The sequence below is a fragment of the Rhinichthys klamathensis genome, unplaced genomic scaffold, assembly GCF_029890125.1.
Source record: "Rhinichthys klamathensis goyatoka isolate OS25496 unplaced genomic scaffold, OSU_Roscu_1.1 h1tg000420l_1, whole genome shotgun sequence".
NCBI lineage: Eukaryota > Metazoa > Chordata > Actinopteri > Cypriniformes > Leuciscidae > Rhinichthys > Rhinichthys klamathensis.
The window spans coordinates 1-27,240 of record NW_026606918.1 but is presented as its reverse complement, the minus strand read 5'-3'; the positions used below and the strand labels follow the sequence as shown (position 1 = coordinate 27,240).

The 27,240-nt window shown below is 40.6% G+C and overlaps 2 protein-coding genes across 2 annotated transcripts in view; both read right to left on the bottom strand.

Moving 5' to 3' along the window:
• ash1l (ash1 (absent, small, or homeotic)-like (Drosophila)) overlaps positions 1 to 18,063 on the bottom strand; it is a 32,035-nt gene extending 13,972 nt beyond the window's left edge. Inside the window, exons 1-12 of the mRNA XM_056235369.1 lie at positions 17,901 to 18,063; positions 16,951 to 17,047; positions 12,049 to 12,844; positions 6,941 to 11,348; positions 4,499 to 5,216; positions 3,887 to 4,060; positions 3,701 to 3,795; positions 3,265 to 3,338; positions 2,856 to 2,901; positions 2,571 to 2,679; positions 2,245 to 2,451; positions 959 to 1,105 (exon numbers count right to left, since the gene is read on the bottom strand). Of these exons, the coding sequence (XP_056091344.1) occupies positions 959 to 1,105; positions 2,245 to 2,451; positions 2,571 to 2,679; positions 2,856 to 2,901; positions 3,265 to 3,338; positions 3,701 to 3,795; positions 3,887 to 4,060; positions 4,499 to 5,216; positions 6,941 to 11,348; positions 12,049 to 12,633 (6,563 nt within the window). The 5' untranslated portion in view covers positions 12,634 to 12,844; positions 16,951 to 17,047; positions 17,901 to 18,063. The remainder of the gene's footprint in view (positions 1 to 958; positions 1,106 to 2,244; positions 2,452 to 2,570; positions 2,680 to 2,855; positions 2,902 to 3,264; positions 3,339 to 3,700; positions 3,796 to 3,886; positions 4,061 to 4,498; positions 5,217 to 6,940; positions 11,349 to 12,048; positions 12,845 to 16,950; positions 17,048 to 17,900) is intronic.
• Positions 18,064 to 20,923: 2,860 nt separating this feature from the next.
• Positions 20,924 to 27,061, bottom strand: rnf115b (ring finger protein 115b; the record flags this gene model as incomplete). The annotated part of the gene is made up of 5 exons (XM_056235371.1): positions 20,924 to 21,604; positions 23,988 to 24,103; positions 26,307 to 26,400; positions 26,606 to 26,678; positions 26,952 to 27,061. Coding segments are annotated over 5 exons (525 nt in total), but the record flags the coding sequence as incomplete, so codon positions are not given.
• Between the last annotated feature and the right edge of the window lie 179 nt (positions 27,062 to 27,240).

Genomic DNA, 27,240 nt, shown 5'->3' with positions numbered 1-27,240 from the left:
CTGATCAGACGTAAATCAGACACAATGTTCCACGTTTTATGAGACTTTCTTCTGAGATTAATAATAATATTTTTATATATATATATCCTTTACAATTAAAAAATTTGGGGTGAGCTAGTTTTTAAAAAATGTTTTTTAAAGAAGGCTCATATGCTCATCAAGGTTTGTGGAATCTTATTTAATATATTGTAGCTACATTGAGTCTGAGTGTCGATCTTTTAAATCAAATGAACTCAAGCCATCAGCATGTCAAGCAACATCAAGCATTGTGGACTTGATATTGAAAAACTAGGCTGAGTTGTACAATATGCAATAAGGTAGAATGAGGCCATTTTGGCACAGATGTGGGTGTGTGTGCACTCTAACAGCTAAACAGTGGGCAGCACAGCTGTGTCCCCCACCCTAAAACACAAGCTTCAGATAATCGCTCTTGTGTAAAAAGATGGATGATCTGCCACCATTCAGCCAACAAGCACAGTTTTTAATGTGTGTATGTGTGCGTGAAAGAGAAAAAAACGTAGACAGAGCAAGAGATGGAAGAGATACCATTTTTTGTAGACTGTGTGTGTACACAAAAGCCCGACGTGTCTGTAATTGTGTTACGGTGCCAAGCAGATGTTGGCTACTGACCTGGATCTTGAGTTCACGATCCTGTTGCTAATATATAATCTTTATGTTTCGACTAATTACACTAATTTATTATGAAACAAGTTTCAACACCTTGTGTAAAAGAGAAAAATGTGACCTTCCTCTTAAATTTTTCAACATAACCGTGGCTTGTTCATAATACCGCAATTTCTAGAGGATAAAGTCATTGCTTACTCAGTACTCGTGGTTGTCCACGTAACCACTGACTCACCGTTAAAAATGACCTTTCTGTTTCTGAATTCATCAGAAGCTGATGGGATTTTATTGCCATACTTCAACATTGACTCATCAATGGTCTCGTTTCACTCACCATTTCTGCATCTCACAGTTGGGCTCGCAGCTGTGGTTGACAAAGCGAGCCTCGTTGCCCATGCGGTAGCTGTCGATGACCATGCCGCTGTCCAGGTTCAGACAGTAGTTGCCGCTGTGGGAGAAGTACTGCTCCATCATGCGACTCCTAAACATAAAAGAAAATAAATAATAATAATAAATAATATAATTCAAATAATACACACCATTTCATTAAGGTACTGTGTTTATTTTATATTTATATTAATTAATTATAAACAAATAATGTATTATAAAAAAATATAAATGAATGAATGTAAAAACCTGTTTTATAAATAATTTATATTTAAAATTCAATCAGTAAGAGCAGAGTGTGCACAGCAATAGCACAGAAGTACATAAAATATTGCAATCCACAAAACATAATGGGAGAAATATCAGAGTTCAAAAGAGGACAAATTGTTGGTGCATGTCTCGCTGGCTCATCTGTGACCAGGGCATAAAGTCTTTATAGTGTATACCACTACGTAGGATAAACCACATCTAACAGGAGTAACTGTCAATGCAAGAGGAAGCTGTCTGAAAGGGATGTCCAGGTACTAACCCGGATTGTATCCAAAAAACATAAAACCACAGCTGCCCAACACTCTACAGAATTATAACTCCTGTTGCCACCAAAACTGTTTGTCGGAAGCTCCACAGGGTCAATATTCACGGTCGGGCTGCTATAGCCAAACCTTTGGTCACTTGTGCCAACGCCAAATGTTGGTTTCATTGGTGCCAACAGTGTAAATCTTGGGCTGTGGACAATGTGAAACATGTATTGTTCTCTAATGAGTCCACCTTCACTGTCTTTCCCACATCCGTGGGAGTTACGGTGTGGAGAAGCTCCAAAGAGGCTTAATATCCGGACTGTTGCTGCCCAGAGTGAAGCATGGGGTGGATCAGTGATGGTTTGGGCTGCAATATCATGGCATTCCCTACTGTGTTCGATGGGCACTTTGACAAGGACTACCAAACCATTCGGGAGGACCATGTGCACCTAATGGTTCAAACATTGTACCCTGAAGGGGGTGCCGTGTATCAGCATGATAATGCACCTATACACACAATAAAATGGCTCAAAATCCACCTGGCCACTGTGCAGGACTTCCATCTGTCATTCCCAAGACAAATTGATGCTGTATTGGCTACAAAAGGAAATTATTGTGGTCTAAATATAGGTTGGACAACACCAAATTGTAGCATGTTCAAACTAGTTGAGGTCTGTGTCTCATTTTTGTTGTTTACAGCCAAAATGCAGCTAACCTGAACTCATGTTCGCTGACCACCTCTCCCAAGTACTCAATGATGAATTGGCCGGAACGTAGGGGCTGCTTGGTGCGGATCCCCCAGCCCTTCCCCTCAGCTCGGAAACGTTCAAGGCACTGCACCCACTCATGCTTCTGGATATGCTGGTTATCACACTGATCACCACTCGGACATGTACTTGGAGAACACTCAGCAAAGATCATCCTGAGACAGAGAGAGATGAGAAACCAATGGGATCCACATTATGAACTACAACTGCACTAATGAGTGCGCATAGAAGATGATGTAAGCCTCTTAAGACTGGTCCAAAAATGCCCTGTTACCTGTTTAGACAGTCGTCCTGACAGCCCTTCTCAGTGTGGTCTTCAGGCGCCCTGCAGTTACAAGTAGTGGCTTCATAGCCAGAAAGAGGCTTCACATCCACATAGACATCTAATTGAAAAAAGATGATTGCGTTACTCTTAATCACCCGCAAGCATGCACACAAAACACAATACAAAAACGAGAGCAGTCCTGAAAATCAACAACTTCCAGTCCTGAAAATCAGTATATTTATGGAAACAGATGCATGTTCTGGGCAGTGATCAAAACAATAAAAAAATTCTTACTGGATCTGATCTTCTTGTAGAGAGGCACATCAGGTCTCTTGTGGAGCTACAAAGATTCATCTTTTATTAGAAAGATTTTTGCAAGCATTCAGACATTAAACTGCTAAAAATCTTTTTAAATATTAAAACTTGTTTTTAGAAAACATATCCCGAATTAAGTTTATTTTTATAACCCTTTTGGCAAATAATTTTTTCATAAACCTCACTAATTATTGTTAGATTTATCCTTGTAAGATAAGACTTATTTTCAGAGAATATATCATACAAGTCAATGTATCTAGTTTTAAGGATGTTTATTAGAAAACAAGAACTGATTGAATACTGATTAATAAAATTATTTTTGCAGCAAAAAACATAAATGACAAATGCAGCTGTCAACTCAGGGAAAGATGTGGTTTTAAGGAGCTACCTGATCATGTTTCCAAAGCCACAGGATGTCATAAGGCAGCTGGAAATCAATGCGTTTCTGTCTCAAGTATTTCCCTGGACAAAACACCAAAGACAAATTGCAGTTATTAGTTCAGTTGCTTTGTCCTTTAAATTGAGGCTGCCTCACTCCAATATTGAATCAACGAATCACCTCATAACTCATAAACCATAACTAATCAGCCTGATTGCCTATGAGGCCATACATAATAAACTGGTTAGGAATGACACTGACAGCTGTATACCAATACAAGTCCACAAGCTTATTTGTTTAAATAATAGTTCTTTAAAAATGTTATGTCGAAAATCCTACTGTCGACTAAACAGCAATTCGACATTGTGCTAAACTAAGTGACGCATGTCAAAATCTCTAGACTAAAAGGTTACAACTGCAAGTTAAGCATAAAGGAAAAACTCACCAACATGAATGGGAGCAGGTAAAAGGCCATACTCATGTTCACCTGGAGTGTATTCTAACTTCTCCTTCTTTAGCTGTAGCAGCTGACTGCGAGGACTGATGGGGAAATGCAGAAAGGTTACGTTTATTTACCTGGGATATGAATGTTAGATGATAAAACGGGCTTGCTGAACATGTTCACCCTTACTCATCAGTCTTGTACACGTCAGAGTAAAGCCCCGCCTTTTGAAATTTCTTTTTGGGTGGTCTAGCAACTCTCTTCTCCCGTTGAGTGGTCACTGATGGGGTTGGGGCTTGTTCCACGGTAGTAGGGCCTGTGCACTCTGGGGAGGACTGGCTATCAGGTTTTCCCTCCAGTGCACTGCAAATAAAAAAACAATTATTTATAATGAGATTAAGAAAAAATCATGAAAAATATCATCTGCATTTTTGGGGAGCTTTTTGACCACGACATGGAGCCAGAAAGTAGATTTTTCATATTTCATGTTGATTTGAAACATTTTAAACTAAAATTCAGATATGCTAATGGCCGTTTCACTTCCGACCCGCGCTGCAAGCGGTAGACCAACAACAACAGACTGGGCCATCTGACCGATCAGAGCAGAGGAAGCTCTTGGAAAGGAGGGATTTAGCAAAACTGAATACTTTATCGAGCCATTTCAGACACTGTGAGAAAAGAGTTGATGTCACTTTTGATCAATTTAAAGCATCCTTGCTAAAAAAGTATTAATTTCTTTTAAAAGAAATCATACTGAGCCCACACATTTGAATGGTGTAATTTGTATTTAGTACTGCATACCTGCGAAAACAATGCATTTCTTCCTGCGTCAACCATTCCCTCCCTCCTTCTGTTCTAACTCTCGGCATCACATCCTCCTCTCTAGTAGCTGACTGTTCTTCTTCTTCTTCTTCTTCTTCCGCCTCACTTTCCTCCTCCGGTTCCTCTTCTTCCTCATCGCCTCCTTCTGTCTCCCTCTCCCAGCGTTTCCGCTTGCGTCCCTTTCTGCGCTGGCTCTGCACTACAGACTCAATGACATCAACCACGGTGTCTCCCTCCCAGAGCACACTTCCTCTGTGCCTTTCAGGTAACGGGTGGTTCTCCTGTTCAGATGCCTGTGGTGATGGGGGAGGCGAGGGCAGCGGGTACTTGCGGGGACGGCCCGGACCCCGTTTTTTCACTACGTTGTTTCCTGTCCGTGCTTGCCTCTGGAGCTTCTTTGCACGGAGGATTTTGTTGACATGGTGCAGGTTGTTTTTGGGAGGGGGCCGATGGGAGTGATGCGAAGGGGGGGAGTCAAGGCCACATGCAGGCTGGGAGGAGCATGTGGAGGGACTAGCCTGGCGACTGGTGGGCCGGAGAGCTGCGGCACTTCCAGGCTGGTCAAGAGTGCAATGAGAAACGCAAGAGGAAGAGTGCGAGAGGGATAGAGGAGGGTGGTGGTGCCGATGATGGGGACCCTCAGAGACCTCAGGAACACTGGATTGACCACCTCGGTTCTGAATGCCAGACACATTCCCTATGAGATTAAACCAAAAGGACAGTTGAGTGGCTGAATTTTTTTAGACAAACAATTAAACAAGAACTGAACAAGTCACAGAACTCGATCTATCATCCAAGGTCCCACAGCATGTATGTTAAGTAATCGAGCAGTTAAAATGACTAAATGCAAATCCCTATTTCATAGTCAACAAAGACAATTATAATGAAAACAAAGGATAAAATAAATTAAATTTAAATAAAAAAAGCTCACACACCAAATGACTGTTATTGACTGACTAATTTTGTATCCTTTGAACGCTGAGCCACATTCAACACAGAAAACAGCATCCTGCCACTGACTAAGCTAAACTCTGAAATTCGTGATTAGATTATTATCTTTATTTAGAACAAGTTTATTAACAGGCAAATAACAGAATGGGGACTTGATAATCTTTTCTACACCATCTGTAATCCAATTTATCTCCTCATCTCCCAATGGCCAAATTCTGATGTAGAAGAAAAGAATCATCTCACAGATTCAGCAAAAAAGCAGCATCATCTATTCATGTGTGCAGGGCCTCATTAACTGTGTTTCCTCTATCCTCCATTATCCCTTTAATTAACTTAATCTCAGTCTAACTCACTTTCAACACAGTCTAGTCTATTATGTTCTATTCATCTTATCGTTCCATCAGTCAATGTTTTTTTTCCACAATTCCTGTGTGAGACTAGTTACAAGTCAGTTTAATACTTATGGTTAGCTCTTTGCTCAAATCACATATTAATGACTGCCTTAGCAAGCACCACTAACTATATATGGGCACCAAATCATCAACTAACTCTTCCTTCCAATCACATCTTAGTCTTTTTTTTTTATCAGTCCTATTTTCCTCTAGCCTTTAATCCTCCTCTTTTACTCTTTCTCATCAGTTTCTTGCTCTCACTGCTACCATGAATTAATGGTGCAGTGAATGACCGGTGGATGACCTCATGTCCTGAGCTCTAATCCTGGATTACATACTACACTTTGCTGTCTCACTAGGGATCCTCTATGCATTAACACATAAACACAAACACACTGCCCATCCATCCCAGCATGACTGAGAAGCTGCATTGCTCTGTTTTACCTGGTTCAGTACTGTGACATTTGAGCAGGTGTTTATATGTGAGTGTGAAGAAATTTAGCCCCAGGTCTATATATGCAAGTAGCCTATTTGGAATCCCACTGCTATTAGAGTGCAGAAGAAATTATGTTGCAACAAGCCATTCTGTGTATATACTCGATAGTATGTATTGTAGGACCTTTAACTACAAGCTGCAGCTTTGACTATTCTTGTATTAACCGCTTTAAACAGGTCATGCAAAATGCTTTTAATGTGATGACCAGGCCTTGAAATCAATACAGATCACTGACAGGAAGTACTGAAGACTAATCATAAATTTGCAGCATGCACTGAAGCAAGTGACGTCCAATAAAATTTTAGCACAGAATTATGGAGGACACCGAGGTAAAGCTATATTTGGAGAGTGAAAACATTTCGCTGCATTAATTCTGCAACCTTGACAATGTCAAACTAAATTTGGGTCACATCAGGAGGCTCATATTTGCATTCAGTCAGTTGAAAACAACATGTAAAAAAAATGCAAGGACACTACTGAACTGAACATGGATGTAATGCAATACTTTTGCGCTATGATTATGGTTTATAGGTTTAATAGGCTTATCAATATCAGCATTAGTTCATAAGATTTTTCACTTACCCATCTCTCTCCTCTCTGCAGATGTGGAACGATCCCTTCTCACTGTCCGGTCCAAACGTGAAAGGCTGGGGCTCTCTGACGTTCCACCTTTTTTGCTCCGACTCCCCTTGAGCGAAGTTCGAGATAGTGCAGATGCAAACAAGTTGGTGTGGTGGCTGGTTTCTGCCTCCTCAATGGGGGAAGCAGCATCTTCCTCGTCACTCTCTGAGCACTCCACTGTATTTTGCGCATGTCCTTCAGAGAATGCACCAGACCCAGAAAGGGACTGGTTTCTACAGAGTTTGGAGTAATCAGTATCAGAACTTCCCATTCTAAACCAGGAGTCAACAGGATGATGTCCCCGGCTCGTGCTGCCCAAAGACAGTCGTGAAGGCCCAAGACAAGACAAAGAGGCCTCTTTACGCTTGTACCGTTCTGCAGAAGATGAGGAGGAAGAGGAAGGAGAGTTGGCAGAAGCTGCCTGTTTGTTAGCACTGGAGTCAGCAGAGCCATCTCGCCCAAACCGGCAGCGCTGAAGGGACTCTACACTCCCTCGCTCCCCTCTTCCGACTCCCAACCCCTCACCTCCTCCACTTCTGCCACCTATGCTACCTACAACTCCACCACCATCATCACCCTCCTCTTCTCCACAGCGATCACGGTGCTTGTGTCTATGCTTGTGTTTGTGGTGCCAGCCAAATGACAGCTCAGACGACATGGCAGGATAGAGTACTGACGAACGACCACCACCTAGATATTCCTGCCTAAGCAGCTTATGTTTCTTCTTGTGAAATTTAGAGGGGTTAAGAAGCAGGTGGGATGGGTGATGATGATGGACATAAGAAGGGGGCGGAGGTGGAGGAAAAGAGGGGGAATGAACATGGTGGGATGGGCCAGAGTGAGGAGTCTGGTGATGGGGGTGGGGGTACAGGGCACTTGCTGGGGTATAACCCCGATAGTAGCCAAGTCCCAGTGGGGCAGAAGAGTATGGGACACCATAAGAAGGGTGATAGAAACCACCGCTAGACAGGGGAAAGCCTAACCCAGGTACAAACGGTACTTCTGATATAGATTCTCTGAGCTTAGGTGGTCGTCCTCTTTTCTTTTTAAGATCTGGCTTACGGACATAATGAAGTGAATCACATGGGTAGGCTGGGTGGGGCGAATAATATCCACTAAAATTTATCCTGAAGATGGTGGGCAAGAGGTCTCTATGTAGATAGTGATGGGGTGGTGGGTTGGTTCCACCTCCAAGGCTGCTGCTGGCTCTGGCACTTCCCAAGCTAGACCCACGGGCCGGTCCTGCTGCCCCAGCACCCAGACCCAAGCTGCTACCCAAACGAAGTGTAGGTGTGCGATGAGCAATTCGTATATCACTGAGCTGAACACAGATCTCATCCAAATCAGCCAAAAAGTCTGGGTCTTGTCGGCGTGTCCGCAGCTGCAGGTACTTCTTCTTGCGTTTGCGCTTTTGCCTTTTTATTTTGTCATAGCTAGGGCAGCCATGTGCACGACGCTTGCACTTATGCTTGTGCTTCTCTTTATGTCCAACCAAAGCAGATGATGGGGCAGCTGGGTGCGGTCTTCTTGGGTCAGGTGATGCCCTCGCTCCAAGTGGAGAGGGTGTAGGTGACGGACGTTCCAAGAGAACTGAAGATGAGTGCCGCCTCCTTCCTCTTGAAGAAAGTCCCATTCCCGCTCCCATGGCTGGACCTATGACACCAGGCATTAAGAGTCCACTTGCCATACCCTGTGAGACCCCTACACTAGCTAAGCCACTTGCACAACCAGCCTTTTCCCCACGGTCCGAGGTGCTGTTGTTGTCTGTTCCAATGCCACTGTCACTGGGTACCGTCTCTTCGCTGTGCGATTCACTGACTGGGGAAGGTGTGGCCTCCTTCAGCTCACTCAGAGGAGCAGGAGACGTGGGCAATAGCGGCCTTGGAGGAGAAAACTTTCGATAATGGTAGTGTTGCCGGTAGTGGTGGTGGTGATGGTGGTAACCCCGGCAAGAAGACTTCTTTTGAGATGGGTGTGCTGTGGATGATGTGGAGCTCCCTACAGTGCGAGCAGATGGGGCTGAAAAAGTAGGTGGGGGAAAGGAGAATGAGTGGTGGCCCTGATGGGAATGGCTGCAGTGTGGGTGGGATGAGAAATGCACTGAGCCAGGCTCAACAAAGCTAGCATCGCTAATGGGACTTTGACCTCCACTTGACTGTGAGAGTGATGGGGAAGGGAACACCTCAGATGGAGGCAACTGGTGTTGCTGGTTTTGCAAGGTCTGCGACTGGTGATGATGGAGTGGGGAAGAAGTGTTTGGCGACAAGAACGGTTCTGGAGGGGGTGTGGTGGCACCTGGGGAGAGATTAGCTGATGATTTTGGCTTACGACCCCTCCTTTTACCCATATATATTGTCCCCTTTTTGCTAACATTGATCTGCGGCCCTAATTTGCCCCCAAATGTAGCAGCAAGTGACGACAGAGACTGTGGTTTTGTAGCAGCCGGAGCTCCTGGTGGCCCACTGTTTCTGGAGGCTTCCTGCTCAGTCCCTGGTTTCGGCCCAAGCAGAATTTGGCTGAGGAGCCTCTTTCGTTTTACTGTCTTCATTTTATTGATTTTGCCTATGATCGTCTTCATGATGAGCTGCCCATTGCCCTTATTACGAAAAGGTTTTTCACCTACTGAAGCATCCCCTGACTCAGGAGCAAGTGTTGGGGGCTGGGTTTCTTGTGGAAGGGTTGGAGGTAAGCGCTTGGGGCGCCCTCGCTTTCTTGCCATGGGTTTAGGTGGATTAAAGTCCACTTCAGGGTGCAAAACAGGGGGATCCTGCTCTTCTTTAGATTTGAGCAGACTGGAGTAGACTTTTGAGGGTGCCAGTTTGTTTGGGGTGCGGCCACGTGCTGGTGCATCTAACCGAGGCATTTTGTTCTTGGGTCGTCCCCTCTTCTTGGGTGAAGATTCAAAAAGTTCTGAAACAACAGCGGGCATGAGATTAGAATTGGGGGGCATGAGATTAGAATTTGGAGGCCGTCCCACAGGACGCCGAACAGGGGATAGGGATGAAAGCCCTAAAGGCATTGGTGTGGCTAGTTTCTGATGGTTAGAAGCAGCCTCAAGTAAAGACTTGTGGGTTCGATTCACCGCCTTCGTCCAGCGAGGTCGCCGTCCCCGCCGCTTCTTAAGAGGCTTTGAATCCTGCTCAGTTGGTGATGCAGGAGATGCAGCCCCAATGTCATCGCATAGTGGTGTTGGGCTCCTGCTGGCACCAGAAGGGTATGAAGGTGAAATAGTGCATTTGGTGGACTCAGCAGGACTTGGTACCCCACTAACGCGACTTTCCTGATTGGGACTACGTTTGACTGGGCTTGAGCTCTCACTGTGTTTACCCCTCTCACTTCGAGGAGCTGACAAAGGACACCTTTCTTTAGCATCTTGCTTTCCTGCCATGGCTGGAGTGGAGCCCTTACTTAAATCTCTGGGACTGTCCGTGTCTTTGTCTCGGTCACGCTCTTTGTCTTTCTCAGTAAACTCCTCTATTCGGGAGGGGCTTGCTCTAGGGCATGAGGCTAGGGAGCCTGGCAAACCTATGTGACATCCTGTACTTCCAATTCTCTCTAAGGAGGAGGATGACGAAGAGGAAAATATTGGTGAAGAAAGAGAAGCCGTGGAGGAAGAATGAGATGGGCAATGCCCAAGACGAGATTTTAATCCATTGGCGGTACTGTTGTCAGTGCTTTCATTTGTGGATGTCGTTGTCAAACGACTATTGTTTTGAGACAGAACAGTACTAGTGGTGGTGGTGGTTGTGCTGCTGTTGCTATTGGTGACACCTTTTGAAAGTCCATCTGATTCCTCTTTTCTAGAGGTGCCAGAAAATTTTTCCAGTATACTGTCTTTGTTTTTGGAACCATATGGGCGACCTGGGGGCCGTGAAACAGGTGGTGGCGGGGCAAGGTGCACCGCCCTGGAATAGGTGTTCCTATTTGCCATAGCCCGTTCAGGGCGCTGCAGATTAGAAATTAAGGGAGGTGAGCTACTGTGTGCTGGAGCTGGCGACACCTTCCGGGCTTTCGGCTTTGGGCACTTTGAAGGTGGGCATGTAGCAATGAGCTGTGCAAGCTTCTCGGTCACAGTAGGGGCACCCCAGGCAGAAATTCCTCTTTCTTGTTCCTTTTGCCCCTCAGAAAAATTGTACTGAGAAGATTTTAAGATCCCATCTGTTTTGGGTTCCTGTTGCGATGTGACAGCTGGGGGCATTGTTGGTGGCGATGGGGCGGGGGAGTTGGTTTGTGGAACATGGTTTTTCTTTCCAGAGGAGTGTGATTTGCTTTCTGTCATGGGGCAATGAAGGTTAAGGGGTCTCTCTGAAGAAGCAACAGATTTTACATCAGCTTTTCCCTCGGACTTACAGGCAAGTTTTGGAGGACCCTATATATAAAAAGAAGAAAATACTGAGTCACAGAAACACTGTTACATACATTTAATTCAATGTAATATGGAAAATCATGGAACACAAAAAAAGGATGCATTATTAACTGTGCTGGATTTATCCAAGCTATTAGAAAAATTACCTAATTTTATGTCCTTTTTAATGTTTTATGCCACTAAAATTCCTGTTCATTATTTGAATATTGGACCATTTTACTTATTTACTTATTTTCTTCTTTCAAATCAATAATACAGCAGCAGGACAGGAGAGAGAGAGACGGGAGAAGGAACATGTCTTCGAAATAGAGAAATAGAAGCAGGGTTAAAAAGACATTAGGACAGAGTTGAGACAAAGTTGGAGAAACAAAATCTAAGAGTGAACAACAAAGTACTCTGGGTCAAACAGAAAAGCAGGCCTAGTTAACAGAGAAATGAGGAAAAGGAAAAAAACAGAAAGTTTAGGTGTTTGGGTGACTGAAAAAGAGAAAAGTGAGAAGAGTGAGCAAAGCTTATTTATCTGATGAAACCACAGTTTAGTGAAAGGAAAGTGTAGTGAGAGGAATATTTGAGTTTGTCTATCCCTTATCCCTGTTGGTTTGTTGTACTGGATGCTTGTTATGTAATTTCAGCTAGTCTCTTTCATTGTTTACAATTTCTTAGACATCTAAGAAATGCTGCATGACAAGTTAAACAACCTTACCCTTTTTGCTGGAGCACTTCCATTCACAGGAGTGACTTGGCTGGTTGAAACAGGCGGAGGAGGAAGAGAAGGCGAGGGAGATGTAGCAGCAGGAGCAGTAGATGATAGAGGTGCTCCTCGGTTGACAGAGGGGCTTTTCTCTCCTTCTTTTCCATGACTTGGGCTAGAAGTGTGGCTGCTCCCATCAATGGCTCCTGCCCCACGATTACCACGCCCTCCACCTCTGCCTCCACTATGTCTTACAGTGGCTCGGAAGGCTGGCCGACAGACATAGTTCTCAAGGATCTTAGGTGGCTTCTTCATGCGTTTGGCCTGCAGGCCTATTTTGAGTTTGACATTGCCCTCAGAGTAACTGGTTTCTTTGACTGAGAACTGTGTGGGTTGCTGTTGTTGTTGTTGGTCACTAGTCCCACTTTCAGCACCACAAGTTTCACTCTGTGCTCCATCTCTTGGTTTCTCTCGTTTCTTCTTCTCCTCTTCATCGTCCTTCTTCCCTCCTACTCCTTCCTTCTCACGTTCTGTTGGGGGGGCATTGGCAGGGAGCGGAGGTGGCGTAGAGGGCCCCCCCTGTGTCCTCTGATCCATTGGTGATTTGGGGAACAAGGGGGGCTTGAGGGGGACAGGATGTTCTTACTCGCAGGTATAGGTACAGGAGGACTTTCCAGATGTCAGGTAGGAGGAAGGAAGTTGAATGGAGGGGAAGGGGAAGGGGGGTGTAGCAGCGGTCGGAAATAAATCCTTGTTGGGTTGAAGCAATGTCGTCCCTTGCCAAGTGCCCAGCTCTCTCACCTTCAAACTGTGGAGATAAAAACAGAGGGGGTGTTATGACCAAAAGACAAATAAGCCACACTTCTAAGACAGCGTTAACCTTTAATTTAATTATTAACACAGAATGGCTTTGCAAACATGGATCACTAAAACCACAAATACGACTTCGAATGATCAAACTTAGGACATAAAAAGGCTAGACAGCTGCAATTCACTAATATCCAAAATCTAACTCAGACTTTTGATTATTGGTGGCTCTGAATGATAACCTATGTTGCCAGACATAAAGCTGACACAAATTTACTTTATAAACTAAACACATTTCAGTAATATTTTTATGAATCATTGAGGCTTTTGAAGAAAACTTTTTTTACAACTGCATTGCTTCATATTCTAATAAATGAGTTTTATCTGAAGAAAACTTTTTTTACAACTGCATTGCTTCATATTCTAATAAATGAGTTTTATCTCAAGCACAATTTTACATGGATAATATAAATCTTTTTTGGAATCCACAAAAAAAGTACTGGGGGCTTGACAAAAGTAACCTTTTGCCCCTAACACACCTCCAAAACAAAAGGCCACTGAGTAATTTAGTACCGCGCCAGCCACAGGTGCTTTCTGAGGGTCAAGTCATTGGGTGGCGAGACCGAGCGGTGACCTCAACATAAAAGGTCCTCTGGGAGACAGAGGATCCAGTCACCTTTCCGAGCCCTTTTTATGACTTCTAGTCAGAAAAGCACAGAGAGTGAATGAAAGGCCGGGAAAGAAAAGGAAAAAGAGAGGGCAGAGCAACAGAAGTGGACAGTTTCTTTATGTCCCACTGAGAGTGATGGTTTAAATATTACACAAGTCTATTAAGAACGCCTAGGTCATTGGAGCGTTACATGTACGGTTACGGACGTTTAGAGCTCGGCACGAGAAAAAGCTGAGAGAGCCGTTTTACGGAGTGTTGTTTCATTAGTGGTGGTCTTTTATATTGAGAGAGTTGTTTTCTGTGAAATCACCACAACTATAATCTGGCTACAGAACTTGGAATCATGCCTTCCTTCTCTCTACTCTGACTTCTCTATGTTTACTATAATTACTCACCCCATTTCACTTAAACACTCTTCCATTCGCTGCTTCTCGTTTCACACATGGTGCTCCAAAAATCACACCTCGCTTGTTTCTGTGTCCGACCTACTCTTTCACCCCATTCTGTCACTCTCTTCGTCCTCTCACTCATTCAGTCTCCCTCTAACACTCACTTGGAAATCTAACAGTACAGCGGTCAAACTAGAGCCGTTGTGCTTCTGCTAATCGAAAACACATTTCCCTAGCACTCCCTCCCTCCATCTTTTTTTCCCTGGTCCGTCCCTCCCTTAGTGACAATCATTCCCCTATTTCCTCAGCGCTCTGGGTCATACTCCGCTTCTCGTTACTGTGTTATTCGCTCTCTTGTCCCTCCTCTCTTTGCGGAGAAGATGCCAAAAATAAATGCTACCTTGTATTGTAAAATGGCTGCGGGAAAAGTCTTGAGGGAAAGCTGGACAGAATTGCAGCAAGCTATCGTTTGCTAATAATCCAACACGTTTACATTTATGTATCAATCTGATGCTATAGGAATCACATGCTCTTGCCGTTGCAAGCGTCATACTCTACAAGTTGAGCTACCAGAACAAAATAAATAAAACAAGCCAACTTAAACACTTTATTTTACACTAGTTGTGTTACAAATATTACACATTACTAGTTAATTACTATACTAATAACAATGTGAACTATGTATAATTGCACTAATAAAAATGGGTTAAACTTTATTTTAAGGCGTCTTTGTTACACTGACTGTAATTATGTAATTATGCATAATTTCTGCTGGTTATAGTAGTAATTTGTAGTTATAGTAACTTCATGTAACATATGTAACAATGACACTGTGTAAAATAAAGTGTTACCCAAATATGACACACCAAGTATATAGTTAATTACAGCTTCTTTTCAGTTATTTATGGAAGTACATGGAAACATGAACACTAAAATAAAGTGTGACCACATAAAGCTATTTGTCTCAGTGTAACAAAGCGATTTTATCAACAGACAAAAATTGAACTCTGAAGTCATCGATTCCTCTGCTTCCTCCATCCACGTCATTCATGACTCTTTAATCTGTGCTTGTTTTGGCAGCATAGAGATATAATATACTAACTCAGTGTGTTTAGACAGCCTCTTCTTCAACTATGAAATTAGGTGCCCTCGTTTATTCTATGAGTACTGAAAGCCACAACCTCCAGTCAGCCAAAAAACACTGCAGGACAGTGGAGCAGTTGAAGTTTGAGAGATTTAGTGAGCCTTAGGGTGAATAGATGGCAAGGAGAAAAAACTCTGGCAAATTGCATCTAAAAGCTATTAAAAATATGGTGTATGACTTAGAGCAAACAATTAGCATCTCATCTCATTTCCCACTTTTCCATTTACATGCAGTTATGTCTTCTTTTATTCAAAACCGTCTTTTAAGCTACTATTTGCATAGTGAAGTTGCTATGCAACCGGAGTAGCAACAATTTTTTTCATATTGTGACATACATCTGAAGTAAACATTATCAAAAAATAAAAAAAAAGGGTTTCTATTTTTCTATTTCTATTTTCTATTCATCAGTTACAGATTGAATGGAGCTGATTGGATGCAAGCTTGTAGATTGTATAAAAGGGGCGGGGTTTAAGTGAGTGACATGATTATAGAAGTCTGGCATATGTCACCAAAAAGACGTCTGTCATTTCACTGGGAAATCTAGTTATGACATTGATTAAAAACGACAAACTCAAAAACAATTTAAAAAAAAATGAAACATGCATGGATGAATCCGTCACAATAAGATCAATAACATGCATTTAGAAAATAGGGTAAATTTTGTTTCATGCCGAACCAAAATGTAATGTATTTAGACACTCAAAGGGATAGTTCACCTAAAAATGAAAATTCTGACATTCTGGTTACCAACATTCTTCAGAATATCATATTTTGTGTTCAACAGAAGACAGATACAGGTTTGGGACAACTTGAGGGTGAGTAAATGATGACAGAATTTTCATTTTAGGGTGAACTATCCACACTTGAATGTCATTGCATTCGAAAACAATATCCAGCCAAGTGGCATCTGCAAAGAAATTATGTCTAGGCTTTTTCTTAGCACTAAGTTAATTTTACTTATTTAGACATCGTTGCGCTTATTTTTAACCAACAGGTCTCAAAAGTGATTTTTTAAATGTAGTTTAGTGTAGTTCAGCACATCAACTATGAATGTTAACGTTTAACAAGTAAGTGCCTACATAATTTTAATCTTCATTTTGAACGGTATATTAAAAGTAGACTTGTGCATGTGCTATCTGTTTTTTTTAATGCAACTTTTTTTTTTACTTCTTATCTAATAAAATGATATTCATTCAATTTTAAGTGTCGATTATTTTGGAGCAACTGTTAGATTTATTTATCTACTAACTCGCCACTTAGCATCAGATGCAATAGGAAAGCACCACAAAACGAAACTTCTCTAACACAGGCTAAGCATTGGGATCTGCTATTAATCTGCACTCATATTTCAAACAGAATGCGTCTTAGCGCAATCTTTTCGATCACAAACTAAATGCCTGAAATCACGGCTATCCACTCAAACAGCACTCAGTCAGCGGGAAGCTTAGTTCTGGTTTCCTTGACAGCGGAGTCAGAGGTCAAAGGTGATTCAGAGGCTCCAGACACACCACTTTCTACACTTTCCTACGCTACTCAAGACATCTGCTCCAATGGGAAAAATATAACCAAGCAAAGGCGCGCGCAATTTGCATGTGCACTGAACCCTATTGTGAGTGAGGTTAACTGAGGATGATCTACTCGCAGGTGCTACTGGAGGTTCATTTCTATGACACTGGTCTTTTATTATGAACACGTAAAACCAGAACTCTTTCATGAATACCGCAACACTTACTAAACACCATACGTTCAGGCAACAACAAACAAAGCTCGCGAGTTACGCATCAAAATACTGCATTTTCCTCACTTGTTTTGACAGCTGATGCCCTAATAAACAAACCACCTGGATTAAACAATTTATTAAATATTTGCAGTTTAAATACAGAAAGAATTAACAAGCTACTCACCTTGATAGCGGTCCAGAACGGCGTTCACATAATTTGCGATCAAAATCCTCCCTTCGTGCGCAACAGCATGGTCGCTTGGATATTTATCTTGAAATTGCTGATATGGCCAAAAAAAAGCAAAAGGGAAAACGGTCACATTTCTCGAGAGAACATTCTAACCAATGCATGGCATAACGAAATATTCGTCAAGTCTGCAGATCTAGTCACCCCGCAAAAATTACGATATTTATATACGTGAGGCGCACTGGTCACGGTTTATGATCCTAATATAGCTAGCATAGCCAGTTAGCAAAGAGCATATCTTGAGCTTAACCTTACATTACTGTATATGTCAAAAACTAGAGTGTATGAAACAATATTAGCAAGTTATTAGACTGCGACTCTTACTACAACGGGATGTCAAAATACCTTGCTGCCATTGCATTTTTTTAAGACACATGTCAGAGCAATGTAAGTTCATCGCGGCTATAACCCCACGTATACAACGTCAACGGTCATCCAATTCACGTCTCTGTGTTGTTTACTACCTCTCAAATGAGTGAATTCACACCAGGTAATTGGTACCACTAAACCCGCACTCTAATGAAACGGCTGATCTGTCCTGTCAGGCACATTTACTGGTATGGCTAGCTAAACCCCCGCGATCCGTCCACACGACTAGTAATGTAACGAAGCAGCCGCTGTTGGTGTGTTTCAGATTAGTAAAGTGTTCCCTTATCGCCCCGGTCGTCAATAAAAATCCAACAATAGCGTACAAACATCCTCTGGAGGACCAAAAGAAGCAGAATACAAAAATCTAACCCTCTTCAGGATGAGCCTTGCACGGGCTATTAAAAACACGAACTGTCAACAAAATGGCGGCTGCTGCGTTGAATCAACAGAGGACCCGAAATGGATCTCTCCCTCAAATTCTTCACCCTCTCCCCCGTCTTGTGTGCGGCGCTTGTTACCCGTGATAATCTGATGTGTCGCCCGAATCCCTCTCCGGGTCAGCGTTAGTCGAGCTCAGACGCGTCGGAATGGGCCTCTCTCGTTAATCGGGCCTCCATGTCTGCTAAGCCCGTATCGTTTCTGTCAGTACACCACGGGCATTCTCACAGTCAGAGCGGGGCGGGAGGGGAGGTGAGGAAAGGAGGGGGACGGGTAGAAGGGAGGGGAGTCGAGGGCAGTTGTCGAAGAACTAGGCTGTTCGACACTTTCTCTCTGCTAAATTGTACGGGGCATATTCAATTACAGACATTTGAACAACATACGGGCTATAATTGTTTTCCTCAGATGAAAATGTAGAGCAGTAACGTTGAATCACAAAAAGATTGACTCCTGAACAAGAGGGTCGTGTGTGTTGTCGTACGCTCGTGGCAGTGTTTACCCACAGTGAAATATCGAGATTCCCGTGGGAATCGTAGCCGTGAGGCGGGTTGTGTAATAGTATAAGTGAGCAGAATCCGTCATTAGGAGACCAGCAACTAATAGTTGTTTGTTTTGAAGGAATCTTTTAAGTGAAACGAATTGTTCTAGTTCACATTAAGAACATAACAAAGTTTTAAGGGGGGTTTTGATTGGCTGTCATTGTTAGATTGTTTATCACCTGAAAGTGATTCAAGTGATATTTAAAGACAAATTAATTAATAATAAGACTTTCAGTTAAACGACTTTTTTTAACAAGTCAGTTCAGTAAATTATTCAATGACTCACAAAACACACTCACTGACTTGACGCCACCTACTGGCCTAAGGAGGTACTCTAGAAAGGGCTACTGAAATCTTTTTAGTTGACAAATTCAAGTCTTGGCGTGCGTCCAAAATCGCATACTTTGTCTTTCTTGAGTAGGTACATATTTTGAATAAGTAATAACTTTACAACCTCTAAAAAAGTATGTTCTATATAGTATGAATATTTGTAGTATGAGTGTAATCTGGATGTACTACACCATGTTGTCATTGTGACCTATGTTGCTTCACTGCCATTCATAAATCCTCTCCCGTGGCCTCGTGGGATAGAAAAGTGTCCATTGTATGCACACTTCAGAATCTAGCCGGAAGTAGTAGGTCATCCGGGTGCTTTTTGCCTACTCTTTTATACTATTAATCAAAATCCCAACAACTATTGCGAAAAGGGCATCAATTATAGCCATTTCTGGATCCTGTTGTGTCATGTCATGTCAGTGTTTAAAAATATTGAGACTTCCGTGGATATTAGCTGTGGAGTGTTGTGTAACAGCATAAGTGGGCATAATTCGCAATAATTAGAGCAACAATGACCACTGAAACCTGCTTTTTTTATTTGACCTTTTACTCCATCCACACAAACTCCCTTTGAACTTTTGAATCAAGTTTGGAGGAAGTGGGATGGTGAAATATTCAGTTGTGCAAAACATATGTTTTTTTTTTTTTTACATTGATCTAAGTGACTGGTCAATTCTGCATTTACACAAGTGCCGAGTGTCTTATAATGTCAAAGGATTATCATGGGGACTGGTCCATGAAGAAATATGAATTGTCACGTGTCTCATTTACCTCTACCAATCATGCAGAAATGGCCTTGGTAAAACAAATGAAAATCAAAATTCCTGTTTTGTAACTAATTTGACGTGGGATGCAAATGAGATAATTAATCTGACTGACTGCATGGCATGAGGACGTGTCAAATATTAATAACATAAATTAATTAGGAAGCCACGTTCAGAAGCTTTCTCTTCATACAAAATCTAAATGACAGATCAATTTTGAAAAGCATATCTGCCTCCCAAAGGATGCAAACACAGGTCGGTAGGATTTTTTGTGTTTTTGAAAGAAGTCTCTTATGCTCACCTGCTTTTATTTGATAAAAAAATACAGTAAAAACAGTAATGTTGTGAAATACTATTACAATTTAAAATGTTTTCTATTTCTAAATTGTCATTTATTTCCTGTGTTGGCAAAACTGAATTTTCAGCATCATTACTCCAGTCTTCAGTGTCACATGATCCTTCAGAAATCATTCTAATATGCTGATTTGCTGCTTATTATTATCAATGTTGAAACTCTTTATTTTACATTATGTGGAAACCGTGATTGCTTTTTTTTCCCAGTATTGATTCATAGAATGATCAAAAGAACAGCATTTATTTGAAATATAAATCTTTTATAACATTATAAATGTCTTTACTGTCACTTTCAATCAATTTAATGCATCCTTGCTGGAAAAAAGTCATTAAAAAAATCGTACTGACCCCAAACCTTAGAAAGGTGTATGTAAAACTAAACACTATACAAAACTCTCAATCATGATTAATTTATGGAATTATGTATGGTATACCAATACCATATTATATACCAATTATGGTATATAATATGATTATTAATCACAATTCTATCATGAGTCTTCAATCCAATACTAGGCTTAAATATTTGAGATTATTAAATATTATGTAAAATAAATGTAAACACATTGTTTTTCCGCCATTAGGTTGAATTATTTATAATATATCAGCCATCAAGCACCCTGAACTCAAGCTATTAACAGTTGAAAACCCCATATAGTTCAGTCTAAAACACACAAAACTCGTAATAAATTATTTTATTTATTTGCTTTGAGAGTGCAATATGTAATAGGTTGGCTTATAAAAGTGATGTGCCTTTTTTCTAGTTATTTATTGCATTATTTTTCTTGTAAACATTTTACGTTCACATTTGAGATTGAATGACATTCAAAATGCTCAAAGGCCATATTGTGAAGTGAACATTCTTATAAATGGGATATCTCAATATCAAAATATGGAGCAGAAAGTCAAGGAACCCTGAGAATGAGGACAAAAGCACCCAAAGGAACATCATACAGCTTCAAGATATCATACACTAAGTACTTTTTTTTTTTTCAAATCTATCTACAAAAACCCCAAAACCTTCACAAAAAAAACTATATGTAGCAATGTAAATCAACAACAACCACAAAACAGAACTCTAAATCTTCCTGTTTCTATGATACCTCTATGATACCTCTATGAGAGCGAAGGCATGTGTGAAGCAGATGTCATCCATTGACAGGTAAGGGAAAGTGAACTGTGCGCTGACTTCTTTGTGAGTTATTGAAACGAGAGCTCTGAAGAAGCTATAGGGTAAACGTGTGCCATGCCATTAAATATGCATGTGCAACTTGAACCGTATCCCCTGAGGCATCTGTATCATCTATCTCAGCGGTTGTGAGCTCCAGTCCTGCGGGCCCACCGAAGAGACTGTGTTTATTCCAAACCTGGGATTATCAAAACTGAAGTCAAAGTTGAAATGTGTTTGCTCAGGTTGGACTGTAAACATCCTCGATGGGATTTTAGTTCACAAACATTATACAAACAAAATGAACAGATATAGATGCTTATCAAACAGATATTGTTTCAAACAGGGTTGTCTGAATTAAAATGTCTCTCGAAATAGAAGGCACTTGACTGGAAGGTCTTTTTAGGGGCTCCAAGAAGCACTGATGCACATGGCTATGGTGCTTCTCCTTGTCCTGGATTGATCAAACTAATCAAGGAAGGAAAAGGAGGTTAAATAGTCTCAAAGGTGCTACGTTCCTCTACATTCGTCGGTGAGGGGATTGCCTCAGGAGGTCCTGTCTGTGGCTGGAAACCCCAGTCTTCACCATCCAGACTTTTCCGGCAGACAGGGCAGGTGTCGTGCTATTAACACAAAACAGCACAAAATGAGGACAGAAGAGTAATTTCTTTTTCGTTAAATTTTTTTCATACGCTACCGGTCAAAAGATTGGGGTCGCTATGATTTTTTTTGTGAGAAAATTGTACTTTTATTCAGCGAGGACACATTAAATTGATCAAAAATGACTCTAAAGACAATGTTACTAAAACATCTCAAAAATTAAATGCAGTTCAATCATGACAACTCTCGGAATATAGTTAAACAGCATTTATTGATTAGAATGGAATGTAAATAGGTTTAGTCTTGGAGGGCTAGAACTGCTACGCTGCTGCTGTTGCGTGAGTAAAGGCTACTCCTGAAACATGCACATAAATACAGTGAATAGAATGCAAGCTGCTATAAAGGGAAGTAGGGAGTAGGGCTGTCACTTTTGTGGAAAAATCCTGATCGGTTTTTGAGACATAAGTGTTCATTGAATCGATTGTAAAATCGATTTTCCATGTCTAAAGACGCTTCCATTTTCAACACCAAATACAGGCAAATCCACGGACACCTAACAGGCATTAGGACGAGCGTAAAGAGGCGCTTGAGACGCGCACAAGTCGCAATATTTCTGATGATTTATTGGCGTGAAGTTTCGTGAACAATGATAAACAGGAGCGCAACATTCAGGGATTGAAATTAACACCCTACGACCCGCCAAACGCGGGTAAAAATGAACTTTGGCGGGAAACGCTGTCAAATCACGAGCCAATCTGGCGTGTGTTTCTGTTTACTCACTTTGCTGGGGAAGTTCGTGTACGACAAATCTGCGCGGATTTAGCGCAAATACGCAACTCGTGAGTCCTCATCATAGACTGTAAAAATGTCCTCATGATATATTAAATACAGCGTATTGCACAGAATCTGCGCATTTCTGGCTTACTTGAACACACACACACACACGTCACTAAGCAACAAATAACGGCTCGCTTGTTCACTTGCATTGAAGTAATAGCGAATTTGGTTAACAGAAAAGACATTGTTATTTTACAGCATCCTACATGTTCTGATACTGTATTGATCTGTCCATCTAAAACACATTTTTGGTTAAAAAAAAAAAAAAAAGCTGTTAAAATCGATTAAAATCGAGTGTTGGTTGGTCCGATCGATTTTGCAATCGATTTTCGAACGTAAAGTGACAGCCCTAGTAGGGAGAAGCCCTGACAGATCTAGGCAGGTGGTGCTGGGGAAGGTGGAGGCCCTGGAGGGCTAGAAAAAAATCCCATGGTGGACGGTGCACTGACTTGGTCAGCTTTAAAGAGTCCTGAAACCCCCTGTTTCAGAAGCAGTCAGTTCTCACTACTGTTTTGAAAAATGCTACAAAAGGTTGAGTGCTGAGTGGAGGGGGAGACTGACAACACAGCAACGCTCTCAAAAAAGTTTCAAATTATCCCGTTTTCTCCTACAATCAAAACTAATGGATGGTAACATTGACTTCTATGATGTTCAACACACATAACTCTCATAAAATTCGGTTTAGGGTTTTATGACTCTTTATGAGAACAAATCAGCTGCTCTGAAGTTTCCTGACTGAACTATGTATTTCTTGTATTTCAATGAATCCTGTTTTTAACATAATATTGAGGAATGTTTCTTGGGCAACAAATCGGCATATTAGAATGATTTCTGAAGGATCATGTGACACTGAAGACTGGAGAAATTATGCTGAAAATTCAGATTTGCCATCACAGAAATAAACTGCATTTTAAAAATACATTAAAATAGAAAACATTTATTTTAAATTTTAATAATATTTCACAATAGTACTGTTTTACTGAATTCTTGATCAAATAAAAGTAGCCTTGATGAGCATTAGAGACTTCTTTCAAAATCAACCCCAAACTTTTAAACGGTAGCATAGGTTATTTTAGCACATAATTTAGTAATCCATGACCTACAGTTTTCAAATATCATTAACGTCTGAGCACATTTCAAACCTGTCACCTCAAAAAGTCATGTTTGTGGGATGACTGGATGTAATGTTGTAGAGAGTCTCTTCAAGTAATGTTAACCACAATGTTTATTGCGCTCATAAATTCGAAAACTGACATTTTAAAAAACCCAGTGGAAATTCCCGAGGGTGAATTAGACTTCGGGTTGGTCTACAAATTGACGTCATGACTGACCGCCTCTACAGGCTTTGATTATTAGTCAATTAGAGTAAGGTTGTTTTTCCTATGTCCACCACTAGAGGTCCTTCCAAACATTTTTGCTTGTTAGTCAAATATAACCAACGATTACACATGGCCACCACTATTTACGACAAGAAGCAGGCAGCACTAAATTAAGATTATGTTTCGGTTTCATAAACATGAGTCTGATGACAGAAGATCCAGCGCTAAGGTCGTTTTATGAGACTCATACCAGTTGAAGCCAGGGCACAATACAGTTGCTGTGAAAGTAGTGCAGACAGGGCAGCTGTCGGACAGATTCCCCTACAGAGTATTCCTCTCTACACACAGGGCATTCCAGCCGGCATGCTGTGAGAGAGACGGGGGAAAATATGCATGGATGAACACACAAGAAAAACGGAGAAAGCAATTGTGAAGTGCTGCATCCCAGTTTACAAAATATGTACAGTACGTTCCCATTAAAGTGCCCCATTATAATTTTTCGAATATTACCTTTCATGCAGAGTGAAATATAGCTGTTTGTAAATGTAAAATGTCTGCAAAGTTTCAAAGATCAAAGTGCACGACAAATAAAGCTATTGTCTCCTAAAATAAAGAATAAATTCGAAACTGCCGAAATGAGTCGTCAGGCGGTAGACCAATAACAAGAGACTGGGCCAATCAGAGCAGAGTAGGCTTGTGGTAAGAAGGGGTTTAGAGTAGTGATGGGCGATACCACTTATTTTGTTTTCGATACTATACCGATACTTTCAAGGCCAGTATCGTCGATACCGATACCAATACGATACCTTTAAACTGAACTTTTAAATTTGAAAATTTCTTAAATTATCAAATTACAAAGATTAAAATGGGTAATGATACCCATTATACATTATATTTGAAAGGCATTTTAACATTCAATATGCCTTAATTGGAATTTATTAGATTATATTTTTATTTACACATGGTTAAAATGTTTACTTGTAGTGGTAACCATGTAAATCTACAAAATATTATAGGCCTATTTGAACTATGGTCACTGTAATGTTCATTTCCATAAGGGACTGCCAGTGACAGGCAGTTGCACCAATAAAATGTAACCTTTTTATTCTGACAGTGTATGATTTATATTAAAATTAGTTACAGAATAGAACATCAGTATGAACTTTTAACTTTCAATTTAAAACAATTTAATTGGACAAACTATGTAGGCTACAATTTGTTTATTGTGAAATAGCTCAAATATATATTTTTCTGTCTTCTGTTAAGCATTGTTTGAATCACTGATCTATATAATGACAATAGATTAGTGGTTTGAATGCATTGTTAGCAGTGAGTGAACGCTCTCTATGATTGATTGGTTCTGACTTGCAGCATTTGTGTGTGTTCAGTTCAGATAAGCAGGGAAGTGGTTCTACACAATTATTCACTAACATAGGTTATTCATCCAATATGCATTCAATATGCATATTGTACGCATTAGATTTCTTGTCAAATAAACAAAATCACTGGTAAAAAAAAACAAAAAACCTGTAGTATCGATATTTTTATTTGAGTATCAATACTTTCCATTCTCGACATCAGTATCGATATATCGATACTTTGTATCGATACGCCCATCACTAGTTTAGAGAGACTCAATCTTCAAATGAACCGTTTTCAGCACGAACCTTTGAGAAATTAGGTGATGTGCAATGTATATTATGAGAAAATTAAAGTGTTTTTTGACCTTGGATAGAAGTAAACCTATTGTAGATATGTTTATTTGTACTTGTTCTATTGTAAACCTCCAAAACAAAATTAGGAAACTTTAAAATAGCATAATAGGGACACTTTAAGTTATGAAAACGTTCTTTCTGAATGTTCAAAATGTTTGTTTTTTTCTGTTTTAAAAATGTTTTTTCTTGCTTATTCAAACGTAAAGGGAACATTCAAATTTATAATTATGTAAACATTATGAGAACCGTTACTTATGTTCCCATTAAGTTATGAAAATGTTATTTCTGAATGTTCTCTGAACATTCTGAAACAAGTAACAACATTTAAAACAAGTTAGACCAAGTAAAACGTTTCAGAAAAATGTTTAAATAACGTTTTTGTGCAAAAATTTTGAGAACGTTATTAAAGACTGGATGACTTTGAACAAACATTCTATTAATGTTACTGGAAGAGCATTTGTTTATAATTTTGAGAGAACCTAGCAAGAAAGTTCCAAAGTCCTGAGAACGTTACCTGTCATCTGGGACGTTTTAAAAATGTGTGACTGAATAAACAAACTGATTTGTAGCTCAGCAATCAATTATTTGATGGGGAACATGTGAGTCTCTGGAAACATTTGACATGAATATGGCAAATGCACAATGCACTGCTGTCAGAATCATAGAGATTCCTCTTGTTTTAACACTTTCCAATTCACCCTCTTAAATTTATCATACTCAATACAATAGACTGCCAGGAAAAGCAAGAAAAACCACTTCCTGGAGGTGACCAGAAGTGTGTGAACAGCCCTGTTTTGCTTTACAGCACTTAAAATGAAGTGTGCATGGTGACTCAGAGGATTATGGGAACTTACCAGCCTGTTCGGAGGAGATGCTAACAGTGGGGAGAGATGAGATCATCTCCTTCTCGGCAGGAGGGGGGCCGGTATTTTCAGACTGACCAAGCAACTGGAAGAGAACAGAAAAAAAACAAAACAGAATATTTCTAATGCTTCTTTAATTTTGGTAAAATAAAAGAAAAAATCTAGCTTGGGGACAAATTTAAGTGGCAACAGGCAAAATACTGCGAAGACTAATGAGGCTAAGTGCAAAAAGGTTGAGGACATGATGAGTCATATCATTAGATGATGTCACCCATGACGGTGTGACTAACCTGTGTGATGATCACATCTAAACCTCCTTGTCCCCAAGCATAATCTTCAGGGTTAGAGTGTAGCATGCTAGACCTGAGAAACAGGTTATTGATAAAACATTGGATAGATCTGTAGATATCGTCTTCACATATAGTAATAAATGCATTTGTAGGTCAAAGGGGAACATGAATATGTTTTGTTGGTCCTGGAACAACAGTGCTGTCAAACAAACAAAGGTGATGGGTTGATAAGAATATTATTTAAGCCCAGCCAAACCTGAAATCTGATGAATTGATTGATTTACAGGAATGTTATTTCAGGAACATATTCCACTTAAAAGAATCACAGTAAACCACATAAACATACCATGAGGAGGGTTGGGAACCTGCACTGTCAGAACTGGAAAACAGACCAGCCAAGAACTGCTGGACAATCCTTAAAGAAACAAAGACAGTTTTGTTGCATTTAAAAAGAAAGAGTTAAAGTGTATAATATCAGAATATCAGTCTTTATAATAATTTTTTTTTAAAGAAGAAAAAAAAAAAATCCACAAAAGCAGAAATTGAATGGAGACATGGATGTCTATTTAAAAAAAATTCTTTACAAAAATGCCTGTCTTTGTAGAGTTCTAGATAAATTAAGAAATTCTTTATTT